This window comes from Dendropsophus ebraccatus, chromosome 2 (genome assembly GCF_027789765.1).
Source record: "Dendropsophus ebraccatus isolate aDenEbr1 chromosome 2, aDenEbr1.pat, whole genome shotgun sequence".
Classification (NCBI taxonomy): domain Eukaryota; kingdom Metazoa; phylum Chordata; class Amphibia; order Anura; family Hylidae; genus Dendropsophus; species Dendropsophus ebraccatus.
The window spans coordinates 93,288,987-93,307,844 of NC_091455.1; the positions used below are offsets into that span (position 1 = coordinate 93,288,987).

Sequence of the window (18,858 nt, forward strand, 5' to 3'; positions counted from 1 at the left end):
CCTGGGCGACAATTTTTTTTGGGCCCCCCCCCATTCCCCCCCCCCCTCTCAAAAAAAATAAATAAATAACTATACTGCAATCTATACAGGTGGCTGATTACTGTAGGCGACTTAGCACAGACCCCTTCTCACTCCTGTCTGTGTGGCTCAGCATCCTCCTATGTTGTGCATGTGATGGTCACTGGAGGCTGCAGTGCAGAGGAAGATGCCAGGCCTAGAGACAGGAGCGGGGAAGGCTGACTATCAGGGTGTGGTCTCACATTGCATTATTATCACAAACACAATGTGAGAACCCAGCACCTTCTGTGTGTTCTTACCCACTGGGTAAGTAGCGTCGTTCTGCTAAATTGGCGCTCGCTTACAGAGCCTTTTATAAGGCTGGATCAGCCATCGGTCGCACATCACTATTAAACGTAGCGATGCACGGCCGGTGGCAGATTTTTGAACATGTGGGGACATTTTGCTAGGGAGAAGCAGTGTGGGTATTATGGCTTAGAGCAATATAGTCTAACATTTTTTTTATTTTACCCTGGGGCACCCCTACCGAATAATGTGCTAAAAAATACAAAAAACAAAACAAAACCATCATTTTAGTGACTCACAGGTGATGTCTTCTTTGATCTGAAGTGTCACTTTCCTTTTCCTCTCCATCTGGCCTGGACCACCATGATGATTTCTTCCAGCTACAATTCGTCTCTTTAGAACCTGCGCGACAAACATCTTAGGCTCCGCACTTTTTCAACAACTTACTTCCTTTTTCCCAACCTATAAGGTCTCAAACAGTAGTAATTCCACTTTTTGGTGTGATTTCCAGTAAAGTGAGTAAGTACTGTATGTGAGTTGCCCGTGTATGTAGAATTCCCTTGTTGTGCGCCCAAATAGTTATAAAGTCCCTATGTCCCCATATAGTAGTAATGTCTCCCGCTGTGCCTCCATATAGTAGTAATGTCTCCTGCTGTGCCTCCATATAGTCATAATGTCCCTGGCTGTGCCCTCCATATAGCAATAATATCTTCTGCTCCTGCTGTGTCCGCACTTAATGTTATACTGTGTGCAGATGTGCTGTGTGTGTGGGTTAGCTGCACCTGGGGCAAGGAAAAGTACTTGCGCCCCCAGTGCCCCTAGCATTGTAATTAACGATTTAGTGGTGCTCATGTAGCTATGTAGTTCTCCCCCCCCCCCATCCCCTGTGGTGTGCTGATAGCTGTAGTTCTCCACCCCCCAATCCCCTGTGGTGTGCTGATAGCTGTAGTCCCCCCCCCCCAATCCCCTGTGGTGTGCTGATAGCTGTAGTTCTCCCCCCAATCCCCTGTGGTGTGCTGATAGCTGTAGTCCCCCCCCCCCCCAATCCGCTGTGGTGTGCTGGCAGCTGTATCCCCCCCCCAATCCCCTCTGGTGTGCTGGTAGCTGTATCCCCCCCCCCCCCCCAAATCCCCTCTGGTGTGCTGGTAGCTGTATCCCCCCGCCGCAATCCCCTCTGGTGTGCTGGTAGCTGTATCCCCCCCCCCCAATCCCCTCTGGTGTGCTGGTAGCTGTATCCCCCCCAATCCCCTCTGGTGTGCTGGTAGCTGTATCCCCCCCAATCCCCTCTGGTGTGCTGGTAGCTGTATCCCCCCCCCCCCCCAATCCCCTCTGGTGTGCTGGTAGCCAGTGGCGTAGTGATCGCGGTCGCAGGGGTCGCCGCCGCGACCGGGCCGCTACCAAGGGGGGGCCCGCGAGGCCCCCCCTTACCACTGCACTGCCCGCCTCCCACTCCCTCTTGTGACCGCAAGCAATGTTTTGCTTGCGATCACAAGAGGCAGGGGCCCCCGGCTGTCTTGCGGCCCCCAGGGTGCTCTGTGTGCGGCGGGGGGGGGGAAGTACTTCCAGCGCAGGGAGCATCGCGTTAAGAAAAAAACAGGTCCAGCGAAGTTCCGCCCCCTCCGCGCTAAGCCCCGCCTCCCGACGGGGGAAGCCCGCCAGCGCCTGTGACCTGGGGGCTACAGAAATCATGCAGGTGAGTATAGATTTTTTTGTTTTTTAAGGGGATGATGGGGGTGTAGTGGTATGATGATGGAACAAGAGGATGATGGGGGTGTAGTGGTATGATGATGATGGAACAAGAGAATGATGAGGGGTGTAGTGGTATGATGATGATGAAGGAACAAGAGGATGATGGGGTGTAGTGGTATGATGATGAAGGAACAAGAGGATGATAGGTGTAGTAGTATGATGATGATGATGGAACAAGAGGAAGATGAGGGGTGTAGTGGTATGATGATGATGATGATGATGATGAAGGAACAAAAGGATGATGGGGTGTAGTGGTATGATGATGATGATGGAACAAGAGGATGATGAGGGGTGTAGTGGTATGATGATGGAACAAGAGGATGATGGGGGTGTAGTGGTATGATGATGGAACAAGAGGATGATGAGGGGTGTAGTGGTATGATGATGATGGAACGAGGATGATGGGGATGTAGTGGTATGATGATGGAACAAGAGGATGATGAGGGGTGTAGTGGTATGATGATGATGGAACAAGAGGATGATGGGGGTGTAGTGGTATGATGATGATGGAACAAGAGGATGATGGGGGTGTAGTAGTATGATGATGATGGAACAAGAGGATAATGAGGGGTGTAGTGGTATGATGATGATGGAACAAGAGGATGATGGGGTGTAGTGGTATGATGCTGATGATGAAGGAACAAGAGGATGATGGGGTGTAGTAGTATGATGATGATGATGGAACAAGAGGAAGATGAGGGGTGTAGTGGTATGATGATGATGATGAAGGAACAAGAGGATGATGGGGTGTAGTGGTATGATGATGATGATGGAACAAGAGGATGATGAGGGGTGTAGTTGTATGATGATGGAACAAGAAGATGATGAGGATGTAGTGGTATGATGATTATGGAACAAGAGGATGATGGGGGGTGTAGTGGTATGATGATGAAGGAACAAGAGGATTATGAAGGAACAAGAGGATGATGAGGGGTGTAGTGGTATGATGATGATGATGGAACAAGAGGATGATGGGGGGGTGTAGTGGTATGATGATGAAACAAGAGGATGATGAGGGGTGTAGTGGTATGATGATGAAGGAACAAGAGGATGATGAGGATGTAGTGGTATGATGATGATGGAACAAGAGGATGATGAGGATGTAGTGGTATGATGATGATGATGATGATGGAACAAGAGGATGATGGGGGGGTGTAGTGGTATGATGATGAAACAAGAGGATGATGGGGGGTGTAGTGGTATGATGATGAAACAAGAGGATGATGAGGGGTGTAGTGGTATGATGATGAAGGAACAAGAGGATGATGAGGATGTAGTGGTATGATGATGATGGAACAAGAGGATGATGAGGATGTAGTGGTATGATGATGATGGAACAAGAGGATGATGAGGGGTGAAGTGGTATGATGATGAAAGGGCAGGAGGATGAAGGGGTAGTAGTATTATGGTGGAGGTGGTTGTAGTATGATGATGGAGGGGCAGGAGGATGAAAGGGGTAGTAGTATGATGGAGGGGCAGGAGGAGGGGACAACATGGGGGGCATCTGTAAGGGGGATAAAATGGGGGGCATCTATATGGTTGATAACATGGGGGCAATCTATATGGGGGATAACATGGGGGGCATCTATAATAGGGACAACACAGGGGGCCATCTATAAGGGGGAAACATTGGGGGGCCATCTATAAGGTGGACTACACAGGGGGTGTATACAATAGGGGGATATGTACTATAAGGGAGTCACATAGAGTCAGGCTACCCACTAAATGAGGGTGTAAAGGGGCCAATACAGATGTGCAGTTTGTAGAGAGATGAGGATGGTGTCAGTGTGAGGAGCCTAATATGTTTGTCTGGCAGATTCTGTGGATTCGTGGCTCCAAAAAGTTCTCATAATGGCCCTGGGCAGATGGAGAAGATGAAAAGGGAAGAACTCCGATCAGAGAAGACGTCCCCTGTGAGTCACCTGATATATTTGCACTGTAATGTATATGGTGTATAGAGCCTGTGTAGAGCTGGGGCCACCTCTATATGACTGGATGAGGTGATATTGGTCTATGTACAGAGGATTTTATTCAGTAGCAGCGGTTGTGTTAGTCAGTATGTGGTAAGGGGGGGGGGGGGCCCAAGTTGACCTCTTGCACCAGGGCCCAAGAGACATTAGCTACGCCCCTGCTGGTAGCTGTATCCCCCCCAATCCCCTCTGGTGTGCTGGTAGCTGTATCTCCCCCCCCCAATCCCCTCTGGTGTGCTGGTAGCTGTATCCCCCCCAATCCCCTGTGGTGTGCTGGTAGCTGTATCCCCCCCAATCCCCTGTGGTGTGCTGGTAGCTGTATCTCCCCCCCCCCAATCCCCTGTGGTGTACTGGTAGCTGTATCCCCCCCCCCCCCCCAATCCCCTCTGGTGTGCTGGTAGCTGTATCCCCCCCAATCCCCTGTGGTGTGCTGGTAGCTGTATCCCCCCCAATCCCCTCTAGTGTGCTGGTAGCTGCACCCCCCCCCCCCCCAATCCCCTGTGGTGTGCTGATGTAGTAAAAAAAACAAAAAACACTCCACTCACCTTTCCTCGCTCCTAAGCTGGCCGGGCCCTCTGCCATCTTCTGCAGTGCACGTCTTCTCCGGCAGGCGGCGCACGATGAAATGACGTCATCGCGCACAGCCCGCCAGAGAGAAGAGGCGTGCGCCGCCTCACAGGAGCTCACAGGCACAGCGCTCTCCTGTGTCTAGCGGCAACCAGACACAGGAGAGCGCTGGATGCCATAGGCTGCATTCCCACGTCCGTGATCCGACAGGATCATGGAACGTGGAAATGCAGCCATAGATGCACCAATCTGAACCCGGAACTCTGCTTCGGGGTTCGGGTTGGTGGGGGCCCCTTTGTGGTGGGGGCCCAGAGGCATGTGCCCCTGGTGCCCATTCCTTAATCCGGCCCTGGCAGGGAGCATGAAGGAATGAGCAGGGCAGATGTGGGTACATACATACAGCACTCTCTCTCCGGGGAGAGAGGGGTTACAGCTATGGAGAGATTAGCTCCACAGTCCTGTCCCCTGATGTAAGCCCCAGCCTGAAGTGGATCTGCTATGATTTGAAAGGTGAGGGAGACTTCCTGGGTCAGAGTACAGGGCTGTAGACCCCACTATACGGATCATGCCCCAACCCCACTCGCCCTCCCACCCAGTACAGGGAGCTCTTACACCAAAGCAATGAATGCTCTTAAACCAAGTCACAATTTAGAAAAACTGTAAGCTCTTCTTGCAAAATGCTCTCAATCCAAGTTACTCTTAAACCAAGGTACCACTGTGTATCTATTATTTTAATAGTGACCAGGCTTGGAAACGTAAAAGGAAACCCATAATCACCAGCCATTTCCCTGAGTGGAGGCGTCACCCAGGGGTGGTGGGCTACGTGGACTGGGCACCGCCATACTGGCTTCAGCCATGAATTTCAGCTAGTGAGTGAGGATTTATTTTATTATTTATCCTTTATAATAACTGAATACAACGTCCATTAATCCTCATTATACACCTAATGCCAGTGAGTGGGGTGTATGACCGGATAGGCCCACAGCCATAAGCCTCTATTTCTCATCAGCCCCAGTGTATGACAATAGGTTTCCAATAAAAACCCCTGAATGTGCCGCAGGGTCTCCGGTAACCTATACAGGGAAATCCGTGCTGTGTGACCATCCCCTCCCGGGGCTGCTGGCTGGAGCCCTGTCCACGCAGGGGGGAGGAGATGGCAGCCCGTGGATGTGTCAGTCACAGTGCGCGTCCTGTGGGCGGCTCCTCCCGCTTCCTGTGCCGTGTTATGTGCTCCGCTCGGCCCCCGTGTGGTTGTGTCTTGTTGTGTTGTTGTGTCTCATGTCGTCTCCTCCTCTGCTCGCCCCTGTAGTCGGGGGATCCCCGGGACTTCTCCTCCCCCGGGACCCGCCACCCCGAGCCTGGAGCCCCCGGGACAAGTGCAGCTACCTGGGCCTGTCCCACGGAAACCTGCGGGTCCACTACAAAGGTCAGTACGGCACCGGGGGAGCGGGGGGGGCTGCCGGGAGGCGACGATTCGAGGGATCCGGGGCTCGGGCGGCGGTACGGGGGTGTCGGGGGGTATGTGGGAGATCGTTATGGGAGCCGGGGGGAGGGGGCAGCAGGATTGTCATGGAGGGGCTCGTGTTTACTAGGATTCCGTCTAGCACCTATAGGAGCACGTATAGTCAGCTGTACACAACAATGGAGGCCCGGGCCCCGTACACATTCGTCTGGTTACAGGCGCGTTTCTTAGGGAACCCTTGGCTGCCTGAGCTGGCGGATCATACAGCAGGGGGGGGATGGGTTGTTTGTGAAGCTGACAGCCTATAGCTCCTGCAGTACTAACCTCCCTATGATTCACTGCTAACCACCATCCTCCTCCTTACTACAGCCACCATCCTCCTCCTTACTACAGCCACCATCCTCCTCCTTACTACAGCCACCATCCTCCTCCTTACTACAGCCACCATCCTCCTCCTCCTCACTACAGCCACCATCCTCCTCCTCCTCACTACAGCCACCATCCTCATCCTCCTCACTACAGCCACCATCCTCCTCCTTACTACAGCCACCATCCTCCTCCTCACTACAGCCATCATCCTCCTCCTCCTCCTCACTACAGCCACCATCATCCTCCTCACTACAGCCACCATCATCCTCCTCACTACAGCCACCATCATCCTCCTCACTACAGCCACCATCATCCTCCTCACTACAGCCACCATCATCCTCCTCACTACAGCCACCATCCTCCTCCTCACTACAGCCACCATCATCCTCCTCACTACAGCCACCATCATCCTCCTCACTACAGCCACCATCATCCTCCTCACTACAGCCACCATCATCCTCCTCACTACAGCCACCATCATCCTCCTCACTACAGCCACCATCCTCCTCCTCACTACAGCCACCATCCTCCTCCTCACTACAGCCACCATCCTCCTCCTCACTACAGCCACCATCCTCCTCCTCACTACAGCCACCATCCTCCTCCTCACTACAGCCACCATCCTCCTCCTCACTACAGCCACCATCCTCCTCCTCACTACAGCCACCATCATCCTCCTCACTAAAGCCACCATCCTCCTCCTCCTCCTCACTACAGCCACCATCCTCCTCCTCCTCCTCACTACAGCCACCATCCTCCTCACTACAGCCACCATCCTCCTCACTACAGCCACCATCCTCCTCACTACAGCCACCATCCTCCTCACTACAGCCACCATCCTCCTCACTACAGCCACCATCCTCCTCACTACAGCCACCATCCTCCTCACTACAGCCACCATCCTCCTCCTCCTCCTCACTACAGCCACCATCCTCCTCACTACAGCCACCATCCTCCTCCTCCTCCTCACTACAGCCACCATCCTCCTCACTACAGCCACCATCCTCCTCACTACAGCCACCATCCTCCTCACTACAGCCACCATCCTCCTCACTACAGCCACCATCCTCCTCACTACAGCCACCATCCTCCTCACTACAGCCACCATCCTCCTCACTACAGCCACCATCCTCCTCACTACAGCCACCATCCTCCTCACTACAGCCACCATCCTCCTCCTCCTCCTCCTCACTACAGCCACCATCCTCCTCCTCCTCCTCCTCACTACAGCCACCATCCTCCTCCTCCTCCTCCTCACTACAGCCACCATCCTCCTCACTACAGCCACCATCCTCCTCACTACAGCCACCATCCTCCTCCTCCTCCTCCTCCTCCTCCTCCTCACTACAGCCACCATCCTCCTCCTCCTCACTACAGCCACCATCCTCCTCCTCCTCCTCACTATAGCCACCATCCTCCTTACTGCTAACCACCATCATAATCCTCAATATTACAACCACTACCACCATCCTCCTCCTCTCCCTCCTAGGCCCAGCTGATGGCTCTCTCTGTGTTACATCTGTCATCTTGTTCTCTACATGATCTGATCCCCTGCACAGTATTTGCCGCCGTCAGCCCCCTGACATGTCTGCTGGTGGGGTTGTCACTGTGAAGGAGGCTGGGGAAGTTGTAAGGCCTCATTCTCTCAAACACACACACACACACACACACACACACACACACACACACGCATTGTTGTAAGGGCGATTTGCACTGAACACCATTTTCATTGTGTTATCCCAGCGGTTCTAGAGGCGGCGCAGTGTTCCAGCAGGACTGGCCTCTGTTGCCTGTGTGCACATTACACAATCCCATGGACTTGCTGTGTGTTAGTGCAGATTTGCTGTGTCACTACCCAACACTAAAGATAATCCAGCAAACCCCTGTGTGCTGCCTTCCCCGAGCCCTGAGCCTTACATTTGCATATCATCTGTCATCATACATCTGACTCACATATGTTTGCTTTTCTAGTTTTCTGGCTCTGCCTTTAATTCTAGAGTTGTTTTCTCAGTGTGTCTGAACAGTCAGCTAGGCGATAATGTCCCCATCTGGAGCCGCTGTGTGGATGTATAGGTATGATGTCACCTATACCATGAGGGAGAAGAAGCCGCAGTGTTAGCAATGCCATTGCAGCAGAGAGGCCCTATAGCTCCTGGGTTCAGGGTCAGGGACAGTTTAGGAGCCATGATACTGAGGCACGACTAGGCTAGTGAAATCATGGCGTGTGACTAGTGACCCGCTCTGGGGTTATGGCAGGTCAGGAGAGGCTTTTGGAGGTCACTTCATAGTAAGATTACACGGCCATTTGACTCTCATCGAAGCGACCCATGATGGATTCTGGCACAGTCTGATGTCTGAAAGGGCAGAAAAATAGCATAGCGCTGCAGTGAGCAGGCCGGGGTTCACACGCTACCATTATTTCATGCTATTCACCATTTCACTATTGAATCTTGCTGTCCAAACATGTAAATGACTTGTATGGATTGTCTCATAGAATAGAGGAGTTTTATGGTTTCTGAATAGAAATGGCTGGCATCCTGTTTTTATGCGCAGGTCATTGTTAGGCCTCATTTACACAGTGTGTGAGTCAGTATTTTGTATGTGTATTTGTAGGCCAAAACCTAGGACCTATTTCTGATTTTAGCTTACAGATACCAATGCAGAATACTGCAATGTAAATTATTCTCTGAAAGGAATTATCTCCCTCTATCCACGCAGTTTTCTAAACAATATAAAATCACTAGATTGTGTTTTCCCCCTCTATATGGCTGACTGATTGGATCATGTATGTTATTTGGCCAATTTTTTAGGAGGCTCTTGTATACCTCTTTCCTTGTGCTGAATACAGCAATACTTGGCTGACAGCCTGCAGGGCTGTAGGGATTTAGGGAAAAATAGAAGTGTAAAGAAATGACTAATAAGGGTCTATTTACACAGAAAGATTATCTGCCTAAGATTTGAAGCCAAAGCCAGAAAAAGACTATAAACAGAGATCAGGTCATACAGGAAAGTCTGAGATTTCTCCTCTTTTTAAATCCATTCCTGGCTTTGGCTTCAAATCTTTGTCAGATAATCTTTCTGTGTAAATGGACCCTTACACTGTCTGATATTAGCCAAATTGGCCGATTATTGACCGTGTGAGGACTCTCATACCCACTGCAGTGGTGATAGCACGGCTTGTAAGAGTGTTTTTTTTTTTTTTTTTTTTTTTTTTTGTTTGTTTTTTTTTTTATTTATTTATTATTGCTGGCAGGGATGCTCACTGGCCACAATCGCTACCAGCAATGAGCTCTTGTTAATTGGCTGATTGCATCTTTTTTGCAGCAAGGTAAATTTTCTCTAGTCAGCCGCACATCTTTTAGTATAAATGTGTGGCCTGTGATGAAATGAATTGGCTGCACAAATGATCCAGTGATTATTTACTTTTTCCCCTCTGGAGTACCCCTTTAGCTAGGGATGGTCTGAACAGAGTTCGGTTCGGGTTCGTATGAACCCGAACTCTCGGTAATGATTCCCGCTGTCTGCCCGCTCTGTGCAGCGGGCGGATCCGGCGGGAGGACCGCCTGGAAAACTGGGATATAGCCATAGGCTGTATCCCAGTTTTCCAGGCAGTCCTCCCGCTGTATCCGCCCGCTGCATGGATCAAAATTTTACTAATAAAAACTAGAGATCATGACGCAAAAAATGACACCCCATACAACCCCATAGGAGAAAAAAAATAAATGCGCTATAGGAGTTACTATAGGGCCATTTTAAGGTTCACCCCATAAATTATATTTTAGGGGTTTCATCATTCATTTTATGGCAGATTAAAAGATATGTCATTACAAAGTACACCTGCTCCTGGAAAATACAAACCCTAAATGGCCCTGTAGGTGGAGAAATATGGGTGGAGTTATGGGTCTTAGAAGGTGAGGAGGAAAAAATAAAAACGCAAGTGTGACAATTGGCCCTGTCCTTAAGGCCATGTCAGGCCCAGTCCTTAAGGGGTTAAAAAAAAGCAGTATACAAAAGCAGACATTAACTATATATTTCCTATGGGTTTTTATTTATTGTTATGAAATGTACATGTTTATTTAAAGGGGTACTCCGGCGCTGATTTAAAAAAAAAAAAAAATCAGTCAATCATAAACATAGTTTTCCCATTTACCATCCCTCCTCAGTCTGTCTCCGTTTGAATTTCCTGCTGTTTGCAGGTCCCTGAACCTTCAGTTGGTGTCTTCATTTTTGCTTCACTTTTTGGTTTGGGCTTTCCCATGATGCACTTTGTTTCCTGTGATGTCTAACTGACTAGATGGCTTACATCTTGCTCAGCCAATCAGAGCTGAGGAACCTGAGTCATCTGACAAAGGGAGGCTGGCCTAACAGGGCTTAGACCCGCCTCCCTCTTGATGATGTCATTGTCACATAATGGCTTCCACAGAAAAGCCTGGGGTCAACAGTCATTAGGTAAGAATGAGTTTACTTCACTTCCTGGTGGGGGGTTGAGGGGGGGGGGGTAAAGATAGGGAAGAGAGGCAGATAGGTGATTAAAGCATATTAAAAAGTTATATAACTTTGTAATGTGTTTCAATTACTGGGAAAAATCTTTTCGCTGGATAACTCCTTTAAAGTCCCAAACTGCTGACCATGTTCGATAGCTGTTAGGTTAAGGAGACACATAGTACCTTTTGATATATCTGGCTGTGCTTCCATAATGTAGAAAAATGCTTTTATTCTATAGTATAAAGAGTCAAAGAGGCTGCCTGAGCTCCTGAAGAGCAGGAAGTTGTAACCCCTCCTTACTTCTCCTTAAGGTTACAAACACACTTGGCGGGTCTGCAGCGAGTCTCCATGCTGCGTTTTTGCAGCGAGACTCGCTGCAGATCCCGCCCTGTACTTTTAATGGCAGACAAACACGCAGCAGGGATGTACATCCCTGCTGCGAGTTTGTCTGCAGCCCACCCCATTAACCCCCGGGTTCCCGATGTCTTCAGCAAGCCGGAGCGGGGACCAGGTGAAGTATATGCTCCAGCCAGCCGCCCGCAGCCCCTGCCGTCCGATCGCCCCCCCCCCGCAGCACCGATCGCACGCCCCCCCGCAGCCCCGGCCGCTCGATCGCCCCCCCCGGGGGAGGGGGGGGGTCGATCGGGCGGCTGCAGGGGGGCGTGCGAGCGATCGGTGCTGCGGGGGGGGGGGGGGGGCGAGCGATCGGTGCTGCGGGGGGGGGGGGGGGCGTGCGATCGGTGCTGCGGGGGGGCGTGCAATCGGGCGGCCGGGGCTGTGGGCGGCTGGCTGGAGCATATACTTCACCTGGTCCCCGCTCCGGCTTGCTGAAGACATCGGGAACCGCCGGAGCCGGGATCAGGTGAAGTATCAGCTCCGGCGGCCGGGGGGTTAATGGGGTTGGCTGCTGACAAACTCGCAGCAGGGATGTACATCCCTGCTGCGTGTTTGTCTGCCATTAAAAGTATAGGGCCGGGATCTGCAGCGAGTCTTGCTGCAAAAACGCAGCATGGAGACTCGCTGCAGACCCGCCAAGTGTGTTTGTAACCTAAGGCTGGATTCACACACAAATGGATCTGCAGCGGATTTCACGATGCAGATTTGCGTCGGAGTCCGTTGTCGATCCTATGCCTTTCATTTTCAATGAGATTACATATCCAGAGCGGGACTGTCCTCCCGCTGCAAGTATGTAAAAGTCAGCCCCCTTAACACCCCTGCGGCCCGGTACATTACATTATATACAGTACATTATATATTTCATAATCTGATTCTGCCGTGTCTGTGCACGGACAAATATGGGCCCCACTGACTTCAATGGCCTAAACAGAATTGGATTTTGACCATGCCCTGGTCATTCAGAATTAGGGATGATCCGAACAGAGTTCGGTTCGGGTTCGTACGAACCCGAACCCTTGGTAATGATTCCCGCTCCGTGCAGCGGGTGGATCCAGCGTGAGGACCGCCTTGAAAACTGGGATATAGCCATAGGCTGTATCCCAGTTTTCCAGGCGTTCCTCGCGCTGTATCCACCCGCTCCACGGAGCGGGCAGACAGCGGGAATCTGATGCCGAGCGTTCGGGTTCATAAATGGTGTAAAAGAAAATCGCTTTGTTGCACATAACCATTCAGAGTATAGCTTTTATTTTTATACTGCTTTGGTTTGGTAAAATAAAAGCTGTGCGCTATGTCATCTGTGCACTGTGTTTGGTGTTTATGCTGGGATGGCTCTTGGTGCATGTGTTTAATACATCCATAGGCCAACATTTAACTGACAGGTCAAAAAAGTGTCCATCACACAGACGGACAGCAGTGCACCTTATTCCCCCCCCCCCCCCCCCCCCCAGCTTTCTTTAACGGATAACAAGAGGAGTGTTCTGTGCAATAGGCCATATTTATATAGAATTACAAGCAGAAAGCATATTGCTTTCCAGCTGTCTCCTCTTTATCATCACAGACAGAATTGCAGTGAAGCGTGACACCAGTGTATAAATAAAACACAATAACTGACAATAGCTCAGCCTCCCCCTGAATGACCTCTGTACAGATCACGGAGCATGACTAGAAAACGTTCCCATATGGCTACGGAAGTGCAATTCAGGCCTTAGTTTTTCAAAAAGCCTTACAAGCTGGGATGTCATGTCCTCTACATAGAATCCTGTAGCTGGGCAACCATTTTTTTCCCCATTGGTATTGTTCCTACATAATCCAATATAAACATTATATGTGAGCCCAAGCAGTCCAGTTAGGTGTGCTTGGTGACTCTACGCTCAAGGATTTCGTAGCTATGACTCCAGACATGTATATGTCTGATGATGTCTTCTTATATGCACGTACTAGTCTCTTGTAGTTTAGTAACTGCAGATTTAATAAACTGTCTAGTAAAAGCTTTTTGATGCATGTATGTGTGGCACCAGGCTGTCAAGGGGAATGATTGGCTGCATCAGTCATGTGACATCACTGCTGCATGACTGGCCGGGACAACAGCTTTAGAAGATGAGTAATGGTTATTTTATTAGTGTATATTATTTCCAGCAAGAAGTTCCAAGGAAAAGTCCTTCAAAATTTTTTTATTAAAGTATTGTATTGCCCCCCAAAAGTTATACAAATCACCAATATACACTTATTACGGGAAATGCTTATATAGTGCTTTTCCCCTGCACGTACTACTGTATCAAGGCTTCACTTCCTGGATAACATGGTGATGTCACGACGCGACTCCCAGAGCTGTGCGGGCTGTGGCTGCTGGAGAGGATGATGGCAGGGGGATGCTCAGTGTCCCTCCAGTGCCCTGTGTCCCTCAGTGTGCCCCTGCCATCATCCTCTCCAGCAGCCACAGCCCGCACAGCTCTGGGAGTCGGGTCGTGACATCACCATTTTATCCAGGAAGTGAAGCCTTGATGCAGTAGTAAGTGCAGGGAAAAAAGCACTTTATAGGCATTTCCCGTAATAAGTGTATATTGGGGATTTGTATAACTTTTGGGGGGGCAATACAATATTTTAATAATTTTCGCCAGACTTCTCCTTCAGTGAAGAAATCTCCTAGATTATGGTCTTCAATGTGCTCTGGTTGACATACTGTAGGTAACAGGCAAAATAATGTGGACATCCAAATGCTGAATACTCATGTGCTTGTTGAATATCTCATAAAGCACAGGCATTCTTATGGAGCTGCTCCATTCTGAAACATGGCTGTGGGGTTTTGCATCTATTGAACCACAAGAACATTCAAGTCAAGACAAGGTTTGCGGTTCATGTTTCAGTTTATCCCAAAGGCATTTAGTGGCGTTGTAGTCAGGGCTTTGTGCAAGTCAGTTTTACATGAAACTCCTCAAATTCTCATACATCATAGTAACAAGCGATCGGGCATCTTTATGGGCAACCCCGGGAGGAGTAGCCTTCAGCTGACGTACTCAGTATTTATACAGTCTTATTTCAGCAAACACTTGTTCTCAATGGATGAAACAGTCCTTTTCCCCTAAAAAAGTGTGCGTCTTCTCCTGTACTTTCACTAGTGTATTGTGCCCCAGAAGTGGCTGAGCTGCCAGTCCCTTTCTGCTTTTAGTAGCTCCTGTCTTTTGTGCCATAAATCTTCAGTTGTCTCTGCAGAAGATGTGTGGCTGTGGTGCCTAGGTCATTGGGGAGGCATGGCTGCTCTTATACTAGGGCAGAGAAGTATATTTACTTTTCCTTGTGATCACTAATCCCTATTTTTAGCACATCCCAAGCCCATCTGTGTTCTGTCAATTGCTGATGAACAGAACGCTGCGTTTAGTGGTAGTACACTCCATAATACAAGGTAGTCCTAGGAAACCATTAGATCCCATGGTATATAAAGGAGTTTTTACAGTTTTGCCATGTGAAGAGAAAGTTTGTGATAAAATGCATTAGGCTAGGGCTACATAGCGAATTTGTCTCTGACAGAAGTGGTATGACTAAAAACGGCTGCCTTGCTCGGCCTGGATCACACTGTATATCGGTGAATTGGTGGCCACTAGTGTTCAGTGGACTTGCCAAACTGTTCGGATTCAGCAACATTCTCTGAACCCAAATGCTTGGCATTGGACTCCCCGTGGCTGCAGAAGTTGTATGCAGCTCCATAGAGTCCTGGAAAACATGGATACAGCCATAGCCATGCTTTTCTGGTAGCCCTATTGGCGGCATCCAACTTTTCAAGCCGCCAGGAGTCAGATGCAGAGCATTTGGTTACAGAGAATGTTGCCGAATCTGAACAGTACGGCAAGTCCCCCCAACCTTAGTGGGCATCCCTTTACAGTTGAAGAAATACATCTCTCATAGATTCTTATGACTTCTGAGTTGCAACACAAACCCATTCACTGACCTTGGCTGTGATGCAACAAAATGCGCAGTGCAACAATCTTTTGTTGCTTGGCCGCTGTCAGGGCCACAATTGCCGTGTAGCCCTAGCCTAGGGTGTAGTTACATTCTTCATGGGATATGACAGATGTGCAGATTGAAGAAAGAAGACTCTGTGCACGAACCAGCACTCCCACCTGTGTAGACAAAAACATAACTTTTATTACATTTGTGCAGCTAAAATGTTAAAACCAATGCATTTTGTGCCATAGCGCTTAATCATGGTTGCATACAGCAATTTGGAGTCCTAGATTAAAAGTAAGCAACAACCAATAGATGGTTTACACTGCACCATATGCAAATACCATTGCTAATTGTGAGTATTCTTGTAGTTCCGTTATTTTATCCCTTTTGGATTGTTTTGGGGTATGTAGCATGCTAGGTGTTGGCAAGTCTCTGAGCGAGTGGCCTTAGTGGACGCACCGATGTTTTTGTTCCAGTATTTCTGCCAGAGTGCCATCCTGCCTCAGAATAGGTAAATTTTTTTAGGATATTGATGATTTCTCCATATTCTGGCGAGGATCAGGTAGAAAATGAGATGGGAGAGTTTTTGTGCCTGTCTTCATGGGATTCATTATTCTCCCCACTTCTATTCTTTAAAGTGACTCTGTACCACAATCTGACCCCCCCCCCCCCAAACCCCTTGTACCTTTGGATAGCTGCTTTTAATCCAAGATCTGTCCTGCGGCCCGTGCCAAACAGGAGTATCTGTGCCCTAACTTTGCACCACCCCTCCGTCCTTCCTCCCCACCCTCTTCATCATTAGGAATGCCACTGAAACATTTTCTACATGCTGAACATTGCACAGGTCCTTAACGATTCAGCCCATGTGCCGGGCTGCCACAGGTGGGGAATAGGAGGCAATCTGCCTGGATCATTCCTAATGATGAAGAGGGTGGGGAGGAGGGACAGAGAGGGTGTGCAAAGTTAGGGCACAGATACGCCCGTTTGGCACAGGGCTTCAAGTTATTTTAGGACAATAACTGCATCACCTGCCGAACGGACCGCAGGACAGATCTTGGATTAAAAGCAGCTATCCGAAGGTACAAGCGGTTTGGGGGATTAGATTGTGGGTCCAGAGTCACTTTAAGAGCCGACTTGCACAGATACGAGGTGAGCTGATCATTTCTCCCTATCACACAGTCCTTGCTGGTTGACCTAGAATAAAAACATTGTTTCACCCTCAATATCTCCAGGATGTGTCTGAGCTGATCAGCAGCAAATCTGGGAGTAGCTCTAGTCTAAATGTATCTCAGTACTTGAAGTTTTCATTACTCTATTACGTTACTTCATTGTTCTTTATGTGTAATCTGATTTTATTGACAACCAAACGCAAACAGCATATACAAAATCAATGCAATCTCAGTACATGACGACCTGCAAGTCGCCTGGTGTCACATTTTAAATTATTTAAAGAGCAAGAGAAAGAGCAGTGCAATGTCAACATTTCCAAACATCGGTACTACCAACACGGCAGTGCACTATAACGCAAACCGCAAGCCTAATAAAAAAAAAAAAAAAAAAGTCCTGCAGGTTGCAGGGGAGAGGAGGAAGAGAAAAGGAAAAGAAAAAAGAGGGGGGGGGAGGGGGGGAAAAGGGAGGCTGAGGAGGAAAACGGAAACTCAAAAAGAGGGGAGGAAAGGCGGGCAGGGGGCAGACCACTGAGCCAAGTGCCATAACAAGTACAGCGCTATAAGAGCATAAAGCACCCTTACCTAACGGGTGAGAGCAAGGAAGGCCTCTGAGTCCATAAACAGGCGCCAGGGGAACCACACCCTATCAAATTTAGTAGACTGCTCATGAGCCTCCGCAATCAGCTCCTCCATTCTACCCAATTCCCTGAGTTCACTAAGCCACTCCATTAGTGTAGGCACCCTGGGTGTTTTCCAGTGTCGGGGGATAACCATGCGTGCCGCAGTCAAAAAATGTCTCAACATCCCTTTCTTAATGGTAGCAAGGGAGCCCGGGATCTGTGACAGTAGGGTCAGCTGTGGGGAGTTGACGATGGTCCTTCCAGAATATGCATTGTAGATGGTCAAGATCTTATCCCAAAACTCTCGAATGCTCGGACATGCCCACCAAATATGTAACATGTCACCAGCTTCCGTGAGGCATCTCCAGCAGCGGTCAGAGACCTCAGGGAACATTGCATGCAAGGAGACTGGGCAAAAATACCATCGCGAGAGGATCTTGTAATTTTTCTCCTTTGCCTTAACGGCCATAGAAGCACCATGAGTAAATTCGCAAATTTTCTGGAAGGACTGACCATCAAGAGATACATTCAAATCGCGCTCCCACTTGTCAAAGAAGGAAGGTCTGTCAGGATTTTCGATACCAACCAGAATCTGGTATAGGACAGATATGCAATGTGGGATAGCTGAGGTGGAGACAACTAGATTGTCAAAGTCTGTGAGTGCAGCAACGTACGTGCCTCTTGGGAAGAGAGTACGTAGGAATGAAGCTAACTGCCCGTATTCCAGCCAGGACAGCCGATGGTCCGGGGACTGAGCTTGGAGTATCGCCACAGATGAGATGGCATCACCCGTCATGCAGTCCCTAACCCTAGGGCAATCAGACCGTTCCCACAGAAGAAATCTGTGTGTCCGCAGGCCAGGCGGGAATGATGGGTTCTGGAGTATCGGGGAAAGCGGTCCCGGTACCACAGATAGTTTGTATTTAGCAACGCTCCTATCCCATACGCATAGCGTATGTGGGATAAAGAAGGGGAGACCAGACAGAGAGTGGCGTATTTCAGGAGAAATCCATGGCAAGAGAGAGGGGGCAACCGGGCTCAACGAGAACTCTAGATCCACCCACCTCTTAGAGCCCCGACAATGTACCCTGTCCAGAACTCCACGCAGGACAGCCGCCTCATGATAGAGACGCAGATCAGGGAGCCCCATACCCCCCATGGACCGAGATTGAGTCAGGGTGGAATATGCAATCCTGGGCTTGCAGTTTCCCCAGATGAATTTTGAGATAGCCCTGCGTAGAGTCCTGAAGAAGGCAACGGGGACCACAATGGGAATAGTTTGGAAGATGTATAATAGTTTAGGAAGTATGTCCATCTTTACAATGGCCATCCTACCAAACCATGAGGTTGGTTTCAGAAAATAAGAGGTCATGTCTGCGAGAACCCTGTTCAGCATGGGGGCATAATTCAGATCAAAAAGAGAACTTAGCATAGGCGGGAGCTTTAATCCCAGATAAACTATGAAGTCCGTTTGCCACTGAAAGGAAAAGGAAGCCCTGACCGCTTCGAACACAGCCTGTGGGATGGAAATATTAAGCCCCTCGGTTTTTGTCAGGTTGACCTTAAAATTACTGAGGTCACCAAACCGTTGAAACTCCTGCAAAACAGAGGGAAGCATGGTGATGGGGGATGAGATGTAGAGCAGGAGATCATCTGCATATAATGCTAGCTTGTGGTGGTCCCGTCCAAACACGACACCCCGGATGACCGGGTTATGTCTAATAGCAACCGCCAGGTGTTCCATGGTTAGAATATAAAGCGTGGGAGACAAGGGACAGCCCTGGCGCGTGCCGTTATGAATCTCAAAAGAGCTAGACAACAGCCCA

At 49.4% G+C, this 18,858-nt stretch overlaps 1 protein-coding gene across 3 annotated transcripts in view; it reads left to right on the plus strand.

Annotated features, from left to right (window-relative positions):
* Window positions 1-5,736: 5,736 nt before the first annotated feature.
* Window positions 5,737-18,858, plus strand: part of RANBP9 (RAN binding protein 9) — a 61,363-nt gene continuing 48,241 nt past the window's right edge. For 2 of the 3 annotated variants that reach the window (XM_069957991.1, XM_069957992.1), the window contains exon 1: window positions 5,737-6,015. In XM_069957991.1, coding sequence (XP_069814092.1) covers window positions 5,757-6,015 — 259 coding nt within the window. In that variant the 5' untranslated portion in view covers window positions 5,737-5,756. The remainder of the gene's footprint in view (window positions 6,016-18,858) is intronic. The other variant, XM_069957995.1, reaches the window with a different exon arrangement.